General features: G+C 38.4%; 1 protein-coding gene across 1 annotated transcript in view; it reads right to left on the bottom strand.

Annotated features, from left to right (window-relative positions):
• Positions 1–5,064: 5,064 nt before the first annotated feature.
• Positions 5,065–20,231, bottom strand: part of RAD18 (RAD18, E3 ubiquitin protein ligase) — a 116,936-nt gene continuing 101,769 nt past the window's right edge. The window contains exons 14-15 of the mRNA XM_011370651.2: positions 17,329–17,391; positions 5,065–5,922 (exon numbers count right to left, since the gene is read on the bottom strand). Of these exons, the coding sequence (XP_011368953.1) occupies positions 5,820–5,922; positions 17,329–17,391 (166 nt within the window). The 3' untranslated portion in view covers positions 5,065–5,819. The remainder of the gene's footprint in view (positions 5,923–17,328; positions 17,392–20,231) is intronic.

Here is a 20,231-nt window from a genome sequence, read left to right as displayed (position 1 = left end):
GTATAAAGGAGGTCAGTGCCTCCCAAGCAATACCAATGCCTTAATATTCTAATCTTCCTCTCCCATGTCCCATGTTATTGTCTAATATTATATTTCCACCTTGTTTTAACCATATTCCATTAACTATTTTTCTCTTGTAGTCTTATTTAGATTTGCTAATGTGTTTACTCATTACTCAATTCTTTGCTCACAACTTCCTTTTGTATCCATATCATTCTCTTGGGTTCTAGTTCATTCTCATTCAGGAATATCTTCTAGCAAGTACTGTTTGCCTATCAAAATCTAACACTGCGAAGCTGAGTCTCTCAATCTAATAACTTGCATGAGGAAAAACCAGACTTAAACACAACTCTCCCCAAATTCATCACTACTATATTCCTTTACTTTGCAAGGAAAACAAAACAAAACAAAACAAAACAAACTATGGAAAAGAGGGACGCTGTAGATCCAGGTGACAGTACACTTATCAATCATAGTTGCCCTGAACAGAGTGTTAAAAACATTAATTTATCTATTTTCTACTTTTGGATAGAAATCAGCAATGATCCAAACTATATGATCTTTAAATAGAGCTAGGCGGAATGTGTTGCTATAAAGCCTACATTTCTGTAAAACTGTGACAAGCTGCATTAAGATTTCAGCCTTAAGTTACGCTATCACAGGTTTTATCTTAGCCCCACCTCCTCCTTCAAGCTTTTGACCTGTTTAGATAACTCGACACCATGTACTGAACATGAAAGAAATTGCTGTTATGTGGATGCTGTGTTTCCAGAAATCAATGCTGCCAAATGTTTTCAGCAGATATTCTTCAGACTTCAGTTAATATCAAATAGCTATAACGAACAGTGAACTTGAGGTTACCTAGAAGTGCCTTCTGTAGTTCAGACATGGACTTGGAAAAGGCATGGAAAAGTCAGGGCTGCTCAAAATTGGATGTCACATAAAAGAAATTACAAAATCCTTGTAAGGTTGTGATGTAGTTCTTAGGTGATCCAAATGGAAGTAAACAATGTCATGTGAAGTCTGGAATTTCAATTACGCGCCCCTATAGTTCTAAAGCTATAATATGGAGACCAATAAAAAATTCCCTGCCTGCTGTCACTCCTGAGCCCACCTGGCCCCCTATTCAAATAAAGACATTCATAAGAGAATGTCAGTCTTGCCATCTCCTAGTAATCTGGCACCCAGAGCAGCTGGACCCTTCCCTGGCCAGCACTAGAATGATGACAGCTCTACAATCTTGCCATAAAATGTATCCAGCCTAGGTGTGAAATGCTATAAAGGATCCTCTACCTATTCCCCTCAGAGATCTTAAATACAATCAAATTAGAACACCCAAAGTACTTTTGGTCTGTGTTTGCTTATAACCTTGTAGAATTGTCTTTTCTCAGTCCCCTTCAATTTTGGACCAAGTAGCAGCCATACGAAAACTTTTGCACTTGCCGTGAAATTCCCACTAAAGAGTTGCAATTATTTCTTGATGGCCATTATTTTAAAATCCACAGGACGAATTCCCTTTAGAATTTAATTATCCTGGTGTCCTCCATTTTGAAAACTTGTTCATATATTTTATTAGGAGCTCATGTTCCAACAATTCCGTTTTTGTGAATCTAACCCAAAGAAGTAATTCTGTTATTATTTCAAACTGGAAGAAGAAAAACCTGGAATTAAATGTCCAAGAACGAGAGAATTTATGCAAATGTGGCACATGAGCTAGATGGGTTCACAATGCACATTGATAATGTACCATGAAAGCGTTTCGTGACAAAATGATGAAAGCACTGTAAGAGTGGATTTAGAGTGGAGTTGGCTCTGGCTAAGCCATATGAAATTCTGACTTGTCCAGCTTGTCTGACATAGTTGTGAAGTCGGTGGAAACACAGGCACCTACTTAAATGAGTTGACTTCCATGACTATTTTAATTTTTACCTTGGACCAAAGGATTCAGAAGATATGGGCACAGGTTCCTGGGAATGGGGAACACAGAGGACAAGGAGGGCATATGGTGATTAGCATTACCGCCTTGGATTGATTTTCAAGCTCCCTACAGAGAGTTTATGGGCAAAAATGAAATCCCATTATTGCATGTTTTCGTAGGGCCATGTACCTCTGATTCGCTGCACTTACCACAACTGTTCATCTTCCTTTTTGTTCTACTAGTTCTATTAGGGCAAGATTTCTCTTAATTTTGCACACTACTTGACACATAGTCATAATAGCTGAGGGAAGGCAGAGAAGGGAAAGAGGAAAAAGAAGGTAAGGGGGAAAGGGATAGAAAAAAGGAGAGAGGAGGAACAGAGGGACGCTGTAGATCCAGGTGACAGTACACTTATCAATCTAGGAAAGCACTCTGTGGCCGCCTGGAACACTGTGAGGCCAAGAACTGGTGAAACCAACAGGAAGGCAGGTATGCCTTGGCACCTGGCAGCTTTGTACCTAGGGGATGTATCAGGACACGTCATCCCAGGCAAGGCAGGATTCTCTGGCAGGACCAGCAGCGGTGCATGTGACAGAACACTACTGAGGCGGGCAGAAGCCCAGCAAGCCTGTCAGGAGGACAGCAACATATTCAGGCATGGACTTGTTTCTGTATTCTCAGTATTCTGAGACCAGGGATACGGGACATATCAGGAAGGGGATGAGAAACACCCGCTAAGTGTAGGCAGAGGTCCGGAGCCAGTAACGTGGAGGTTCGGCCCCAGTGTGATCTGTCTGAGCCTCAGATGGTTATCACTACGGACATCTGAAACACCCTAAGACTAAAACAAAAGTAAGGTTATCAAAATGGTACTAATTTTAATGGCTGTAGTTTCTCCCCTCTAATGTTCTTAATTAATTACTTCTATGATTAAACAAACATGTAATAGGAAAAAATGTACCTTATTTAAAGAACTGCTATTTTCTTTGATCAATTGCTAAGAATTTGTCATCTACTGTTTCTGCCTTTTCCCCAATTGTAAGAAAACTGAGTCAAATTCTGTGTTCATTCACAGTAACTATATCAGTATAGTGGTCTAGATAGTTGCTTTCTTCTCATTCTACACGGCCAAGGGCCATAAGAAAAAAAAATCTCCTGCAAAGCCTTTTCTATTTTGTCTACCCCTGCTGACATGAATCTTTACCATACAAGTTCGTTTTTAAACACATACCATCCTCCCTAATTATGTGTGTGAATTAGTTTTTCAACTAGACCAGTGAGTCTCAATGAGTGGTATAAAGAAGAGAGAAGGAATCAGATGATGAAAGGATAGGTTGACATCAGAACCACTTGGATGTGACCTTTCTAAATTACACACAGCAGCTAACCTGTGCCCTCTCAAACCACAAGCATCACTGCCATTGTGAGATGACAAACCCAAGGTAGGAGAATTAGGAGGTAAAAAGGATTAATAACCAGTGATGAGAATATTTTCACTCAAAGTTTAGAATGAGAAGCTTATCTGTTTTAATCTTACATCTAACACTTACTCTAAAATCTTTATTCTTGAATGACTATAAAAATAACCTTTCTTTCAACATATGAATATTAAATATATGCTAAATGCTAACAAATAGAGCTCAGTAAATTTCCTTTAGGTCTTATTTTTCAATTAGACTTGGGAGTTCCTTTACATTGGGAGTTTCTCCACCTCAGCACCAATGACATTTTGAACCAGATAATTATTTATTATGGGGTGTTTAGGCTAAGTTGTGGGTCCCCCCCAACACCACTCATATGTTAGAGTCTTGACCCCAGTTACCTCAGATGTGAATGTATTTGGAGATAGGGTCTTTAAAGAAAGTGGTAACTGAGGTAAAATAAGACTAAAAGGATGGGCTCGGATCCTGTATGACTTGTATCCTTATGAGATTAGGACATAGACATGTGAGAGCAAAGAGGAAAGATCATGTGAGGACACAGTGAGAGGGTGGCCATCTGCAAGCCAAGAAGAGAGTTCTCAGAGGAAATGACAACTTGATCTTGGACTGTTACCCTCCAGAACTGTGAGGGGGAAAAAAAAAGTTTCTCTCGTTTAAGCCACCTAGTCCATGGCACTATGTTATGGCAGTCCCAGCACACACTCTATGGGGGTTGACCTGTGTGCTGTAAGATGTTTAGCAGCATCCCTGGCCCTCGACCAAATGATACCCGTGGTAATCCCTCAATTTGACAGTTGTGACATTACTGAATGTCCCATGAGGGGAAAAATCCTCCTCTCCCCACTGAGAACCACTGTTTCAAATGGCCTCTGGTCATTTTTGTACTGCCAGTGCTCAGCACGGTGACTGCTACTTAAACAAGTAGACAGTCAAGTATTTACTGAATGAATTCACTTGCCTGGCTCTCTCTCTTGGTCTCACAGCTTCCTTGCAAACTCCTTTTGCTGCAATTAAAGTAGTAATTACTTTCAGTTTAATTTACAGCAGACTGTGTACTTTTTAATAAATGAGCGGTTTTCATTTTAGTATAATTTTTGGTAACTCAGAGACATAAGTATCACATTAATGTTAAACCCTATGTTGTCTGACATTGCTCAGTCATGGCACATCAGATCCTTTGACAGATTTCAGTGTGTGGTGCTGCTTTTAGTTTCCGTAAGGTGCCACTCGTGATTTCAGATGAAATGACTATGACAAATTCTCACAGAACGATTTGAAGCTTAGGGAACTCATAAAGGAAACAAATGGCCATTTAAGTGTTAAAATGCCTAACTCTAAGTCATAATGAGACTCCACAAACTTTCCAGAAACCCAAGAGCATACCAAAATGCCAAAGTCAATGGAGACAACCTCTGGAAAGGGAAAGTCACAAATATCCTGGCACATTCATAAATCTGTGCCTTAACATTGCCATATTTGCTATCGTGTTATTAAAAGCTGACGTGTTTGGGTTGGGAGGCGGCAGGGGGATGGAGGCTGACTCTGACATGCCAAAGAGAGGCATAAGCAACTCTGGAAGGAACTGGTGGATATTTTGCAGAGATAACAACTTCTGACCAACCCCTTCCAATGAATTGTAGCTTATACTCAACTAGTCACATGACACTGTTTCAAGGACATGGTTTTAAATTGATATAGAGTCTATTCATTTACTAAATTCATTTATTGCATTCTTTTTAATAGCTGGAATTCAAAGTGTTCAAAATCGATTTACCCAAGTGAAAAGAAAGACTAACAATAATAATTTTTAAGTGCCGTTTCCAGAAACTATGCTCAATGTTTTAAAGTTATTGTTTAAATTAACTTTAAATGTAACTTTAAATTATAATACTAACATCCTATTCCGAGTAACGCATAAGACATGGGTCTAACAACTATCTTAAACTTGGGCAACAGCCATCACCTAACTGCTATAACGGGCATGGTGGAATCCAGGCATTGGGTACTTACACACAACAAGGATGTGAGTTATGACATCCTGCCTCTCCAAAAATAAAGAGGCCTTAACGCAACTGTAACTTGTAGTAGGCAGGTTGAAGAATCCTTTTCTGAAGTTGGTTTCTCCATGGAAGAGAAGGAGAATGGCTTAAAGACACTATGAATTCTAGAAATAAAACCAAATAAAACACCTCTGCCAAAAAATCTGTGTACTCTGCAAAGCTGGTGAACTTTGTCAGTTATTTTTAGAGAGATGTTTTAGAGGCAGGGGGTAACTGACCAAGTGAGGATGTTTTGTAATTTTTTTTTTTTCTGGAAAGGCAGAAGAGAATGAAAATCAGTTTAAAATAATATTTAGAACTTAAAATCTTCACCTGGGCACTTATAAATATGACATCTATATGGCAACAAAAAGTATCATATTCTGATCACTGCATTGGAAAAGTCAGCCAAAGCCCACACTAATTCCTATTCCGTTTATTTCTAGGCTCGATCTCGGCACTTTCAGCTGATCTTGTGCGACGATTGTGTCCTGGACTTATTTCTGTGTCCTGAAGATCATTTCTGAAAACAGTAAAAAGAGGAAACAGCGTCTTAGAAAATAATGATCATTATTATTCTATAGCGGTTTCTCGTTTGCAAGTGCTTTCACAGGTATTTTCATTTAAACCCCCAATTAGCTCTCTATTCCACTAACAAATCTATTATAATAATTTATTATTATTACTATTCCCACTTTACAAATGAGAAAACAGTAACTTAGCAAAGATTACAGACATGGGTGATAGAAGCCAGGAACTGAACCCCTTTCTTCTGAATCAAAATCTAACAGTTTTACATTTCTGCTTAACACGTAGAAAGATGCAAAAAAATAAAATAAAATAAATCTGCTCTCATCCTAACAAGGCAAAGCCAGACAGTCTAACAAAATCATAACGTTTCTTGATCCTGTCAGAGCTGAGGCTCTGACAAGAAAACAGAATTCCAAAGAGAGATGGGCCACAAGAATTCTCTCACTGTTGGCAGAGCGCTGGAGAAAGGTTGTCAGCTAACATTTAAATGAATTCTGAAATATGGGCTAGTACTGAAGGCTACTGACACAGGAAAGTTTCACACATACTTGCAAGTTCTTTTCCAGAAGCCTCCATCAAGTGCTCATGAGAAAAATGGGGAGGGCAGAAGACTGAAGAAAGCCCATTTTGGTGGCATAGGTATAAAGTAGATGACTGGGGGTGACAAGGGTCAGATAGAAAGTCCTACCTCTTCCCTGGACCCTTCTCGCCTATGAAACTAAAGCTTTAAGTTGCCGAGGGAAGATCAGGAAACTCACTGCCCATGGGGCTCAGGCAAAGACCCACTGTGCAGAGGGAAAATCTCTCTGCCTGAGGGAGAAGGGTAGGAAATCTTTTGTAAGAGCCTAAAGATTCATTATCGTTGGGGAAATGGTAGAAATAAAAACCTCTACCTCTCCAGGAGGCAGAAAACCCTCTTGGGCTGATGATGATCTAGCACAACACAATACAGAGCAGAGATTAGGTGGCAGCAGTCTGATTACCATGGGAGGAGGGAGGATGGAGAGAGTGCTGAGAAAGCCCCATCCCCCTCCAGGAGCTGAGAAAGCCCCATCCCTCTCCAGGAGCCAGGCAATCAATGAATAAGCAGGAGCAATGAACAACTGAGGGAGAGAGAGGTACAGACATGGAGAAGGGATACCTCTCTGGAGTGCTAGCATGCAGAGATGGCTGCAAGGTAAGCATGAGCAAAACCTGTGAGCAAAACCCTCTGGCAATCCAGCCCCCATACTAAACACAAGGTACAAGCAGCCCACTGCTAGAGGAATCTGATGCCTGATTCACTGAACATCACGATGGTAATAAGAATACTTCGACCTAGGTCAACTCCCCACACTGCCTGACAGAAGAAGCACACCTGTTTTCCAGGCATAAACACTACTGACCTCAATCTCTATGGTCCTTCACAGTATGTCTAGCATTCAAGCAAAATGTATGATACACAAAGAAAAACAAACAAACAAAAAACCCATTGTCAAGAGATAAATTAATCGACAGAGACAAAATGACCTATATGTTAGAATCGTAAGACCTGGATTTTAGATAACTATAATTACTACACTAAAGGCTTTAGGGAAAAGCTGGACAACACACATCAATAGATGCTACAGGGGTGGCTCTAAAGGCAAAGATCATTACTGTCCCTCTCCATACCTCCCAGAGTCTGCGAGGTTCCCTCCCAAGATGTCAGCATTGTGCTTTTTTCATCTCCAAAAAATCAGTGTGTTCCTTTCCATTAGTTCCTTTCTATTCGCTGTTTTTTCAATCATTCCGTACTCACATCCAGTCCTTTTACCCGGAAGCGTCAGATATGAGAGGGATAAGCGCATTTTTATAAAACTTACAGAGACTCATAATGTTCCCCATTTTGACCTATGTGGGCCGTGGTAAGGAGACTCAGTGAGCAGTGTACCCAGCTGCTTGTTCATTAGCCTTTTGATCTAGGACAGGTGCTGACAAAATTTTTTTTTAAGGGCCAGATACTTGGGACTTTGGGGTCCATATAGTCCCTGTCACAACTACTCAATTCTGCTGTTGTAACATAAAAAGAGTCACAGACAATAGATAAACAAATGTGTCTGGCTGTGTTCCAACAAACTTTATTAACAAAAACAGCAGACTAGACTGGACCAGTTTGCCAACCTGTGACCTAGAACCATGTTGATCTAACAACAGAAACCAGGTGGCTGAAGCAGAATTAAATCTGACCCCTCTTAGCTAAGCTGCCAGTCAGAGGGTATACCAATCTGGACAGTATAGGATAGACTGCTGCTGGGAGAATGAAAGAGGTATAATGTCCAGCAAGTGAAGAAGGAAACCTGAATTTCTGAAAAAGATAAGTATGACCCCAACATCCTTTTTGTCCTGATTGTTATCCAGAAAGTGGCTAAAAGGAGATGATCCCTTTCTGGGGACAGCAGCATTTGGTGATCAAAATATCTTACTAAGGTGTGTGGACCAAGAGGAGGTGAGGGAGTTTTTTTTTTTTTTTTTAAGGAGGCCATTCCATTTTTTTTTTTTTTTTTTTAAGGAGGCCATTCCAGCATCCAGTAATATTAGATGTTTGTTAATTGTAAGGAAGATAAAAAGTCCATCAAATCCCTTGACCATCAGCTTATTGCTGATTCCAGTCAATCTCTTTGGAAAATGGCCCTTCCTATTGGTATCTACTTGAGTGACTCTAATGATTTGCTCAGCATCCTCTAGGTTTGCAGAGCCACAGAGGGATGGTGGGGGGCGGGGAGGGGGGGTCTTTAATCTGCCAATTTGTGACCATTCTGACCATCTCTATGACCTGATTTAACTAGTCACCTCCTCAATCCGTATCTTGCACCATTTATAAAAATTAAATTGGTCTCAGACCTAAATATAAAACCTAAAATTTCTAAAACATAAGAGAAAATCTTTGTGACCTTGGGTTAACAAAACATTTCTTAGGTAGGACACAAAAAGCACAAACTATAAAAGAAAAAATTGATAAATGAGATTTTATCAAAAATTGCGCTCTGAAAAATACTGTCAAGAAAATGAAAACACAAGCCAGAGTGGAAGAAAGCTGGAAACACACATATCTGATAAAGAACTCTCAAATCTCTATAATTATAATAATAATAACAACAACCACCACCACCCAATTTATAAAATAGGCAAAAGATGAGGGGATACTTCATTAAAACACAAGGAAGGCAAATATACACATGAAAAAAAAATCTACATCATTAATCATTAGGGAAGACCAAATTAAAATAACAATAAAATACTACTATATATCTACCAGAATGGCTTAAAATTTCTTATAGGTTGAAAATACTAGGTAATCCCGTAATGCCACTCCTAGAAATTTACCCAAGAGAAATGAAAACTTATGTCCAAGCAAAATACTGTCCTCAAATGCTTATAGCAGTTGTATTCACAACCTCTCAAACCTGGAAACAACCCAAATGCCCAATGACTGTTGAATGGATAAACAACTGTGACACATTCATATAACGGAATACCAGTCAGTAAAAAGGAACTAGTGATACATGTAATAATATGGATGACTCTCAAAAGCATTATGCTAACTGAAAGAAGCCAGACACAAGAGGCTACATTCTTGTACAAGAGAGCAGGGGAAAGAGACTGGCTTGAGCTCTTCATCGTGGTTCATGGGTGGGGTCACAGTGAGTGAGGGCTCCCTCGCACAGATAGGGGCTTGCATAGTTTCCCAGGGCAAAAGGAGGGAGCTGGGATTTCTCATCAGTTGGCCCAGATGTGGGAGAGAAGGGGAAGAGGGAAGGATGAGATTTAAAAGCTGTCAGCAAACAACAAAATAATGGAATCAGACTCTATTACAGGGTATAAACTGATGAAGAACTCAGTCCAGAGAATTGCTTTGTAGTGCTAGTTCACAGCTGTGGCACAGTGGGAAAGGCACTAGACTTGGGCTTTGGAGATTCAAGACAATTTGCCATCCCTCTGGGCTCAGCTTTCTCATAAACCAAAGTGAATAAAGTTTCTTCTGTACCTTGTAATCACAGGGATTAAATAATAAAATGGACATGAAAGTACCTACATAGGTGACTAGCGCATATAAGGAATTTCATAGATGTTAGCTCAATGACATTTGTCTTCTCCGATACTCAGAAATAGTTTTTGCTGATTTTCTTAGTATTCACTTTCTAGAAAATAATGGCACAAAAGATGCAGGCTTCCTTGGGATAAAACTATTTCTGTCTCTAGATAAAAGTCTATTAAAAAGAATGAGTCTCTTTGGTTTTATCGATGGATGATAGAACTCTGGTTTCTTTCGATTTAAACAGAAGGGAAAATCAACATGCTCTGTGACAGAACTGGTGTCCAAAAATTTCTTCACAGGCAAAAGGCATGAGCTAAATTTTAGAAGAGAAAAAGTAGAAAGAATAATAAATGTAAGAACTCGTATTTGGGTCCAGAAATGATTTCCCAGATTCAGGATGGGAAGCCATAGTTTAATGGCAGCAGGGGGATAGTAGATTCAAAAAGAATGGACAGTGAGAGATGGTCAACAAGCAAACAGATTAAACTTAAGATTTTGTGAAGTCAAATATGTGATACAAAAACAATCAGTGATAACCCTGGATGTGTTCTGCATGTTAACATTGAATATAATTCTTGGCTTAACACTTTAAAAGAACATGACCCAACAGACTAGAGGCCACAGAACATGCCTGGGACTTGCAGAGTCAGGGAGCTTCCCAAGTTCTTTTGCTTAAGGAATCAGCCTTCTTTCCATTATAGGCTAGGCTGCTGATGAATAAGAAATTGTCTGGAGGCAAGTCTTAAAGTCTATTTTCTGTCTTAAAGTCTATTTTATCTGGTATTAATATAGCCATTCCAGGTCTCCTTTGGTCATTGTTTGCATGGTATATCTTTTTTCTATCCTTTCTCTTTCCACTAATTTGTGTCTTTAAATCTAAAGTACATCTCTTGTAGACAGCATGTAGTTGAATCAGGGTTTTTTAAAAAAATCCATTTTGCCAATCTCTGCCTTTTAATGGAGTGTTCAATCCATTTATACCTAATGTATTTACTGATAAGGCAGGGTCTATGCATGTCATTTTGCTATTTGTTTTCTACATGGCTTATGTTCTTTTTTTGTTGTTGTCGTCCCTGTATTTACTACTTTCTTTTGTGTTAAATATTTTCTAGTGTACCATTTTAATTCCATTGTCATTTCTTTCACTACATTTTAAATTTTATTTTCTTAGTGGTTACTCTGGGGATTATAATTAACATACTAATCTATAACAACCTACTTCAGATTAACACCGACTTAATTTTAATAGTATACAAAAACATTGCTCCTAAGCAGCTTTGTGCCTTTCTCCTTTCTTTCTCCTATTATGTCATACAAATCATATCTTTATACACTGTATGTCTATCAACATAAATTCATAATTATTGCTTTGTGCAGCTGTCTTTTAAATGAGATGGGGGAAGAGTTACAACAAAAATGCACTATACTTTCTTTTGTACTTACTTACACTTTTATGTTATCTTTATTGGTGTTCTTTATTTTACTTGGATTCAAGTTACTGTCTACCCTCCTTTCATTTAAGTCTGAAAGACTCTGTTTATATTTCTTGTAGGACAGATTTCCTAGTGACTAATCCTCTCTAATTTTTTCTCTTCTAGGAAAGTTTTAATTTCTCCTTCTCTTTTGAAATAGTTTGCTAGATACAGAATTCTTGGTTGACAGTATTTTTTCTTCTAGCACTTTGAAATGTCATCCCACTACCTCTGGCTGGCCTCCAGCATTTCTGATGAAAAATCACCAGATCTCTTGTAAGTGATGAGTTGCTTGTCTCATGCTTCTTTCAAAATTTTTTGTTTTTGACGAAGTCCACTGAGCATCTTGCATGTGTAGATTAATGTTTTTCATCAAATTTAGGAAGTTTTCAGCCATTGTTTCTTTATGTATTCTTTCTACTCCCTTCTCTTTCTCTCTTTATGGGATTCTCATTATAATATGTTGATATTCTTGTTGTTATCCCACAGGTCTGAGACTGTTCATTACTCTTCATTCTTTTTCCTTTCTGTTCCTCAGACTGAATAATCTCAATTGATCTATCGAAAAATTCACTGATTCTTTCTTCCACCTGCTCGAATCTGCTGTTGAGCCCCTTAGTGAAATTTTCATTTCAGCTATTAAGCATTTTCAACACCAGAATTTTTTAAAAGGTCATTTCTATTTTTATTGGTATTCTCTCTTTGGTGAGACATTGTTCTCCTACTTCCCTTTAGTTCTTTAGACACAATTTCCTTTAGTTCTTTGAACATATTACAACAACTGATTTAAATGTTTGTCTAGTAGTCCAATGTCTAAGCTTCCTCTTGGACATTTTTACTGGTTGATTTTTTACTCCCTGCATATGTACTATAGAATCTTGTTTTTTTGTCTCATAAATTTTTGTTGAAAACTGGACATTTGTAATATACTATGGTAATTCTGGAAATCAGATTCTTCTCCTTCCTTAGGGTTTGTTGATGTTGTTGTCTGCTGTCATTGTTGTTTAGTGACTTTCTCAACTAATCCTGTAAATATGCTGAGCCCTTGGTTGTCCTCTAGTTGGCCTCTTCCCAGGCCTACATTGGGCTTTTCATAGCAAAGTTGCTGGTCCCAAGATTGAGTGTTCTCCAAGGACAAAGCCCACTGTGCAAACACTCATCAAGCTTCTCTTTCACATCACATGACCAAGCCCAGCATGGACGTGGGCCTCACTGTGTGAACCCTGGGAGGAATGGTTCACAGGGGTGGAGAAGGTGGAGGTGGGGAGACTCCAAAGTAACCCTAACCCCAGGTGTATTCAGTTGTAAAAATTTATCAAGCCGTACACCTAGAATTTGTTCACTTTAAAGTGTGTATATTAATGTTAAACTTCAATAAAGTTAAACCCCCAAAGAAAGACAAACTATTAATAGTCCTCCACTAGAAAATATGACAGGCTCAGAAGCACATACAAATGACTCCTTAAGGGATTAAGATGAAATGCAGATTATCAACAGAGAAAACAAGTCTTCCTTTTCTGATTTTATAAGACTATTAAGAGAAAGCTATTTCCTAACATTTTCTTTTTAAGGCACTATGATATACAAAGTTAAAAAGATTTGTAAGTGGCAATCCTTATCCATTCACAGGTTCCTGAAGCCATGTAAGCACATTCAGATCCAATAAACATTGACTGACACATTCATTCACTCAGATATTTGCTGAGTGCCCACTGTAGGCTACCCAAGCACTGCACTAGGCGCTAGGTAATCAAGATCCAATGAACATACTCTTTGGAAAGAAGGCAGGTATTAGTGCAAGGTGCTGCAGGAGCAGAGTCAGGGCCTTCCGAACAGAGCTATGAAGAAACAATGACAAGTCCTATCTAGATGAAAAAAGAGGAAAAGCAATTTGGGCAGAACAGTAGGTGCAAAGGCACAAAGACAAGACAGCATGACTCTCTGAGGCAATTCTGAGTAGTTCAGATTGGCTGAAACAGAGTGGCAGGGAGGGGAAGGGAAAGGAGGGAATGAAATTCCATGAGCCAGCAGATAGGCTGAGGACATAACGGGGAGAGCTTGGATGCTGGGGAGCCCCTGAAGGACTTTAAAGCATGACAGAGAGAACACAATGTATTTTAGATCTCACTAGCAGAATAAACTGTAATGACTAGAGACAGAGACACAGTTGGATGGCTGTTGCTAAAAGCTGGAGAAGAGTCCAGAGCCTGTAGCAGCCTATGGTACACAGGGGGTGACAGACATTACAGAGGTAATCTACTGTAGTGCGGCTCAAAGTGGGAGCCCTAGAAGCAGCATCGCAACACCTGGGAACATGTTAAAAATGCAAACTATTAGGCCTCACCCCAAATCTACTGAATCAAAATCTCAGAATTGTATAGAGCCGACTAATCTGTGTTTCATGAGTGTTCCGGGTGATTCTGATATATATATAAGTCTGAGAACCACTTACCTATAGGACTTGCAATCTACTCTGTGTGAGAGGTAAGGGAGAGTGAAAAGTTGAAAATGATTCCTACGTTTCTGGCCTGAACAGTGGGGTAGACTGTGATACCACTATTCACTGAAAGAAGGGGCAGCGAGAGAGGGCAGGTCTGGAGAGAAGGGAACTAGACTCTTGGAGGCTGACATATTTTTCCTATACTTTATGTATAAGGAAACATGAAATGACATACCAGGACCAATTCCCTTAGTTTTCATTCCATTCAATGTGAATATATCTTTGTAGCTCAAAACGGTAAGATGAACCAATATTTACAGACAGAAGAACCAAAGACCAGTCTGTAGAAAATAAGGGTTTTTTGCTGCTTTATATGGAGCACTGTGTTGCTAACAGAACCTCTCAAACATTTAAGGAATTAGAAAAATGTGTTGGAACTAAAATAGTATGTTCTAGAACTAATATTTCAAATATGCTGCTGCAGTACCACCAAATATGCCTATAAGTATAAGATAGGTATTTGTAGAACTGCCAAATTTTGCTTTAACATTTATTATCGCTGAGGATCAGGTGATGGGGTTTGTTTTCTAAGTGCTTTCTTATACTAATAACTTTAAGAGGTCATCATTATCAAGAATGGGCTTGGGCTCAGGAATTCTGGGCCACAGCTTGTCACAGCCATTGGTGTCAGGGTTTTAGTTCAGCATAAACAAGCTAAGTCCTAGTATAAGAGGGCCACCTTTCCCAGAATTCAAAGTTAAATAATACTTAGGTGATAGTAATGCAGCCCACATCTCAAACTTTCATAAAACACTAGTTTGAGCCACCAAATATCTCATTAGCCTGAAAAAATCTACTCATATGCATTCCCTGAATACAGCACACTTTTCCATTCTCCCAGAAATTCAGCTATGAAACTACAAAATATCAATAGTACAGTAAAACTCTTTGGAAAGCAGTATAGCTTAATGGTCTAAAGTGCTGACTTTTGACACATTAGGCTAGAATCTCAGCTCCATCACTCATCACTTATTTCTAAGTGATGTTGGGCTGGAGATTTACTCCTTTCAACTTGTTTCCTCATTATATAACAGACACAATAGTACATCATAGTGTTGCTTTGTTATTTAAATGAGATCACCTATGTAAAGCATTTATTATAGATTAGAATTGTGTTGACACTGGAGTTACAATGTTGAATCTACAGATCAATAGGAAAGATGGACAAACGGTCATGTCAACGTGCTGGAAAGAGCACAGAGTGATGCAAGAGCCTATAATAGGAGGATATGATCCAGAAGGCAAGGCCAGAGAAGACTTTCATGAGAAGCAGGTTTTAAGTTTAGAACCTAAGGGTGAAAAGGGATAAACTAGGAGAAGAAAGAGAAGAAGACCATTTTGGATGGAGGGACAACACTGTTCAAAGGCCCTGTAGTGGGACATGAAGGAAGGACCTAAGAAGTTGGTATCATTGGAGCAGCAAGAATGCATAATTGTGTAATAAGACATGAGTTTGGAGGAGACCAGATCATCCAGGATGTTTCGGGCATATTAAAGCGTCCCTTCTCAATCCTAAAAGGAATAAGAAGCCACAGACAGTGATCATATTTTCATTTTGAAAAGAGCACTCTAGCTGTAGTATGGAGAGCAGGTTGTAAAGAAGCCAAAGAAAATGAGGAGAGACAAAGACACGATTTACTCTCTAATGAAGACATAATGGTAACATGAATTAGGGTGATGAGAGGGGTAGAAATAAATTAATGGATTTCAGAGATATTTAAGAAGTAAGATCTCTAAGACTGGTCACAGACTAGACACATAGGCAACAGAAGACAAGATGTTAAGAATGACAAGGTTTTTTTTTTTTTTTTCGCCTTAAGAAATTGGCTGAAAAGGAATACTGGAAAAGGATCATGTTTTATTTTGTTTTAAAAACTTGTGGGGGGTGAGTGGAGAGTAGATAAAGTCAAGCGTTCAGCTTTGCACATGTTGATTTTGAGGTGTCTTAAAAATATCTAAGAAGAGACATCAAATAGGTAGTTGATATATGCACTGGAGCTCAGGAGAAGTACGGGCAGGAGAAATAAATTTATTAGGAGATAAATTTAATCTTGACCAACATCAGCAATTAATGACTTTGTTGAGCAAGAGAAAAACCAGGGTACTGTACCTCATAAGCCAAAGAAGAGAGGCTTTTAAGAAAGGTGAAGAAGTCAACAGTATCAAAGATAGCTCAAAAGTCAAAGATGAAGTCTAAAAAATGTCTTTTGGATTTAGCAACATGGATGTCTTCAATGATTTGAATGAAAGCTATTTCAGAATTATGGGGCTGGCTGAATATGTTAAAGAGCATGTAAGTGGGAGATGAGGAAATGGAAACTGCAGGTAGAGATCACCTGTTAAGGACAGCAAGATACGATAGTAGCTACAGGACGAGATTGAGTGAGATGAGAGGTTGAGTGAGGTACTTTTTCTCTGTTGGTTGCTCAGTTGGTTTTAAGATGGCAAAGACATGAGCACGCTAAAGACCCAAAGAAAAAGATACAGTTGAGAGTGAGAGGTTGCCTATGCAAGAGAGAAAGGATAAAGCAAGTTCCTGACAAGAGAATACAAATGAGGTAGGAGGAATCGGCATCCAATAGGGGGCAAGACATCCCTTTATTTACCAAAAAAAAAAAAAAAAAAGGATATGAGATTAAAATATGTACAAATATAGACAGATTTATATGGCTTCTATTTTCTCTATAAAGCAAAAGAAGTCTTCGGCTGGGGGTGAAGCCACTGAGAAGAGTTCAGGTTTCAAATAATCCTTGTAAAGAACAGGACAGAGACATGATCACAGAACCATTAAAACTGCTAGGTGGTTTTGAGGGCCCTCTTGAGGTATGTGATCATGAAATTGCAGTGGAGCAAATAGGCCCTGTAGTACTACAGATCACTCCCGTAGGCAACGATTAACAAAAATGCATTAGTTTTTGGCACTGTTCCTTTCCTCCTTATCTACCAGTGGAACCAGGAATAGGTCCCCCTCCAACATTCTCATTTCCCAGACTGATTCATAAGTGGTATAGGAGAAGAAGTGAAATTGCATTGATTCTACACTAAACATGTCTTATGACTGGAAACATCTAGAAAAGGATTAAAAGTTTTCTAAAGATTCAAGCCAGTGCTTCAGGCCAAACTATTAACCAATTTGACATTAGGAAAATAGCTTCTGACAAGTAATCAGGGTTATTACACTGGGATTACATTTCTAAGCAGAAATATATAGAAACAAGTAGTAAACTAAAAATCTTTACCTTGATGTGTGTGAATTATTACTTTCTTAAATCAGAAAGTACAAATACTCTTTTGTTTGAAAATCAACTGCATAGAATTATAATTTCTTAGGTCAAAGTATAGGCTTATCTTTTGATGATAAAAACTCACTTATGTGATGCTTCCCAGGCTTCCTCTTCTTCTAGAAGATCTCTTATGATGTCTGAACTGGAACTAAAAGGACACACATCAATATTGCCAGACAATAAAAAGACTGTACAGTTCCATTTATATAAAATTTCAGACACGGAAACTAATCTATAGTGACAGAAAACAAACCATCAGATCAGTGATTACCTACAAGGGGCAAAGGGTGGGCAAGGAGGGATTACAAAGTGGCAAAAGGAAACTGTGAGAGTGACGAGTAGGTTCATCATCTTGATTGCGGGGATGGTTGATGGTTTCAGAGCTATATACATATGTCAAAACTCATCCCATTGTGTACTTTACATATTTGCAGTTTAGTATACATTAATTTCAGTAAAGCTATTTTTAAAAACCTTAATAAATTAGCAATAATAATGAAAAAAATCACTAAATCTTCAATAAATCCCTCAACGTAAAACCTGGATTCAAATGGAACACAGTCATGAGCCTTTTCAATTCCCCAGGGCAACCAAAGATCAAATCGTGTTTTAAAAACTGACTCTAGTTATGAGATTCACAAGAGATACTAAGTTCCTAAGTGGCTTTTAGTCCCTCTGTAAGCAAAGTAAAGTAAAATTTAATTAATTTGAACTGTGCTAATAATGGAATTTGTTATAATGCAAACTGGCCTAAAGTGCATTGTATTTTTGGTCTATCTGTGCAGGGTAAATAAAATTATAGAGGGCATGTATTATTTCTTTAAAGAAAAACCTGTTTTAAGGTTTTAGCATTTTGTTCCTACCCAAATAATTTCCTACCAAATATTTTTAAAGGATATGTGTGTGTGTGTGTGTATGCGTATACATACAAATATGTATACGCATATATATACATACATATACACATACATATACACACATATATATACATATATATACACACACACACATATATATACGTGTGTGTGTGTGTGTGTGTGTGTGTGTGTGTGTGTGTGTGTGTGTGTATAAATCAAAAAAGCATTTTTTAGACAGCCACAACACAGAGTGTTCATGGGCACTGTATGAGACAACTCAGAAATAGCAGTCACTCTCCCAGGGTGGATAATAATTCTTCAAATAATAATTCTCAAGTGAGAAGCAATAGGTCAGAAATGTTAGTGCCAATCATTTTTCTAATGACACTCTAATAGCTAAAAAGAGTTTAAAAACTATGTAGATTTAAAGTGTCAATAAATCATGTTCAACCACTTCTGACAAATCACTTTGAAGCAATGTTTATCTATGATGCCTGAACAAAAAAAGAAAATAACAGTCAATAAAAACAGTTCTGTACCAAATGCTTTGCTCAAGGGATTTCTACCCAAATTCCTGAAACTATCAAGGAGCTCTATGCTGGGCCCCCTCTGACTGCGGTTCATGTGTATAATGGCCTCTGTGTGGGGATTCCAGTCACACTTCAAGTACAGTGACTCTCTAAGATAGCCAGCACAATGGTTCTCAGGCTTTTCAGGATAAGAATCCTAGCATTTGTGACTTGAGAAAATACATAATAATAATGAAGCATTACAAATTCAGTAATATTTTTAGTTTATATTTTATTCATTATAGCAGCACATGCATACATTTTTAAAACAGTAGCACATGCGTTTGTGAGACACTCTATTATGTCTACAGGTAATTCTTGTTGTGCATGTGCTTCTGCAGACCTAATGCAATCACTCCTTCAGGTCCCTGGGCTGGTAACCATTGATCCAGCCTGTCAGAGTACCTAAGCATCTACTACTCTTTACACTGAGGGAGCTCAACTGCTCAAATGTAACTGCCCCTGAAAATAATAACATTACTTTACCATTGGTCATTTTCACCTTAGGGTAAACTGGCTTACAACAAGCTTTCCCATTAAACAGACAGCTAAGTGTAGTTTTTATTAGGGGAAAAGAGGGAAAAGCAGGAGGCCTTAAGGAGATCCAATGCAGATTTTATCAACTTTTTTATTTTCCTAAGAGACAAACCCACATAGCCACTCACTAGGGAGAGCACAGACCCACTGCCACCCCTGTTCCCATAGAAGCAGTCTAAACCTTTATGACCCCAACCTTTGTTATTCCTTACTTTGGTGATAATTACTCCAACTTTATAAAGAAAACTGAAGCTCTTTTAACATAACTATGTCATTCCCTTTCTCTACTTCAAGTTCTATCAGTGCCCTCATCCATTCTTCTGTACCTGGCTAGAGCTACAGCAGTATCTCTCAACCTTTTTTCATCATTGCCCCTAATCCCATCCCCACAGCTTTTAGACATTTTGTCCAAATTACGCCCCCCCTGAAATTTTAATACCACAAATATAACATATATCTGTTTTTATACTGTATATATACCTGTGCTTTACAGATAAAAAGAGTAAAACATTTTGGCCATCCCCTACCCCTAAGAACCAATTTCTACTCCCTAGGGGATAAAAATGACTCCTCTTGAGAACCTATGAGTTAGGAGAATTGGGATTAGGGGGTGGTCATGTGGCTCTGGGTCCTAGTAGGTATCACATAGCTAAAGAAATAAAGTCAGCTTCTTGTCGATACCCCCAAACACAGACATGAAATTTTTTTTACCCCATTTCCCGTTTGCCCTGAGAATACTTGCCAGCAGCACTTGTAGCTGCAGCATCGACCCTGACATAACCCACAGATTACAGTCCTAACCTTACTCTCAAAGTTTGCCATGAAATATCTCTTTTATTATTATTTTCGCGTCACGCAAGTGTATCAATAGTCTTTAGAAACAAATTACAACATTCTATTTATATTCTATTACATCATTCTGTTTTTAGTAGTGGTATTTCCATTTACAAAATATAGTAATTCTCGATCGCTGAAAATGTCAAATCCTGGAAAACATACCCTATGCGTGATGTTAAATTAATGCT

This window comes from Pteropus vampyrus, unplaced genomic scaffold (assembly GCF_000151845.1).
Source record: "Pteropus vampyrus isolate Shadow unplaced genomic scaffold, Pvam_2.0 Scaffold171, whole genome shotgun sequence".
In the NCBI taxonomy this organism is placed as follows: Eukaryota; Metazoa; Chordata; class Mammalia; order Chiroptera; family Pteropodidae; genus Pteropus; species Pteropus vampyrus.
Note: the sequence above shows the minus strand (reverse complement) of the source record. Positions and strands in the feature narration are given on the sequence as shown.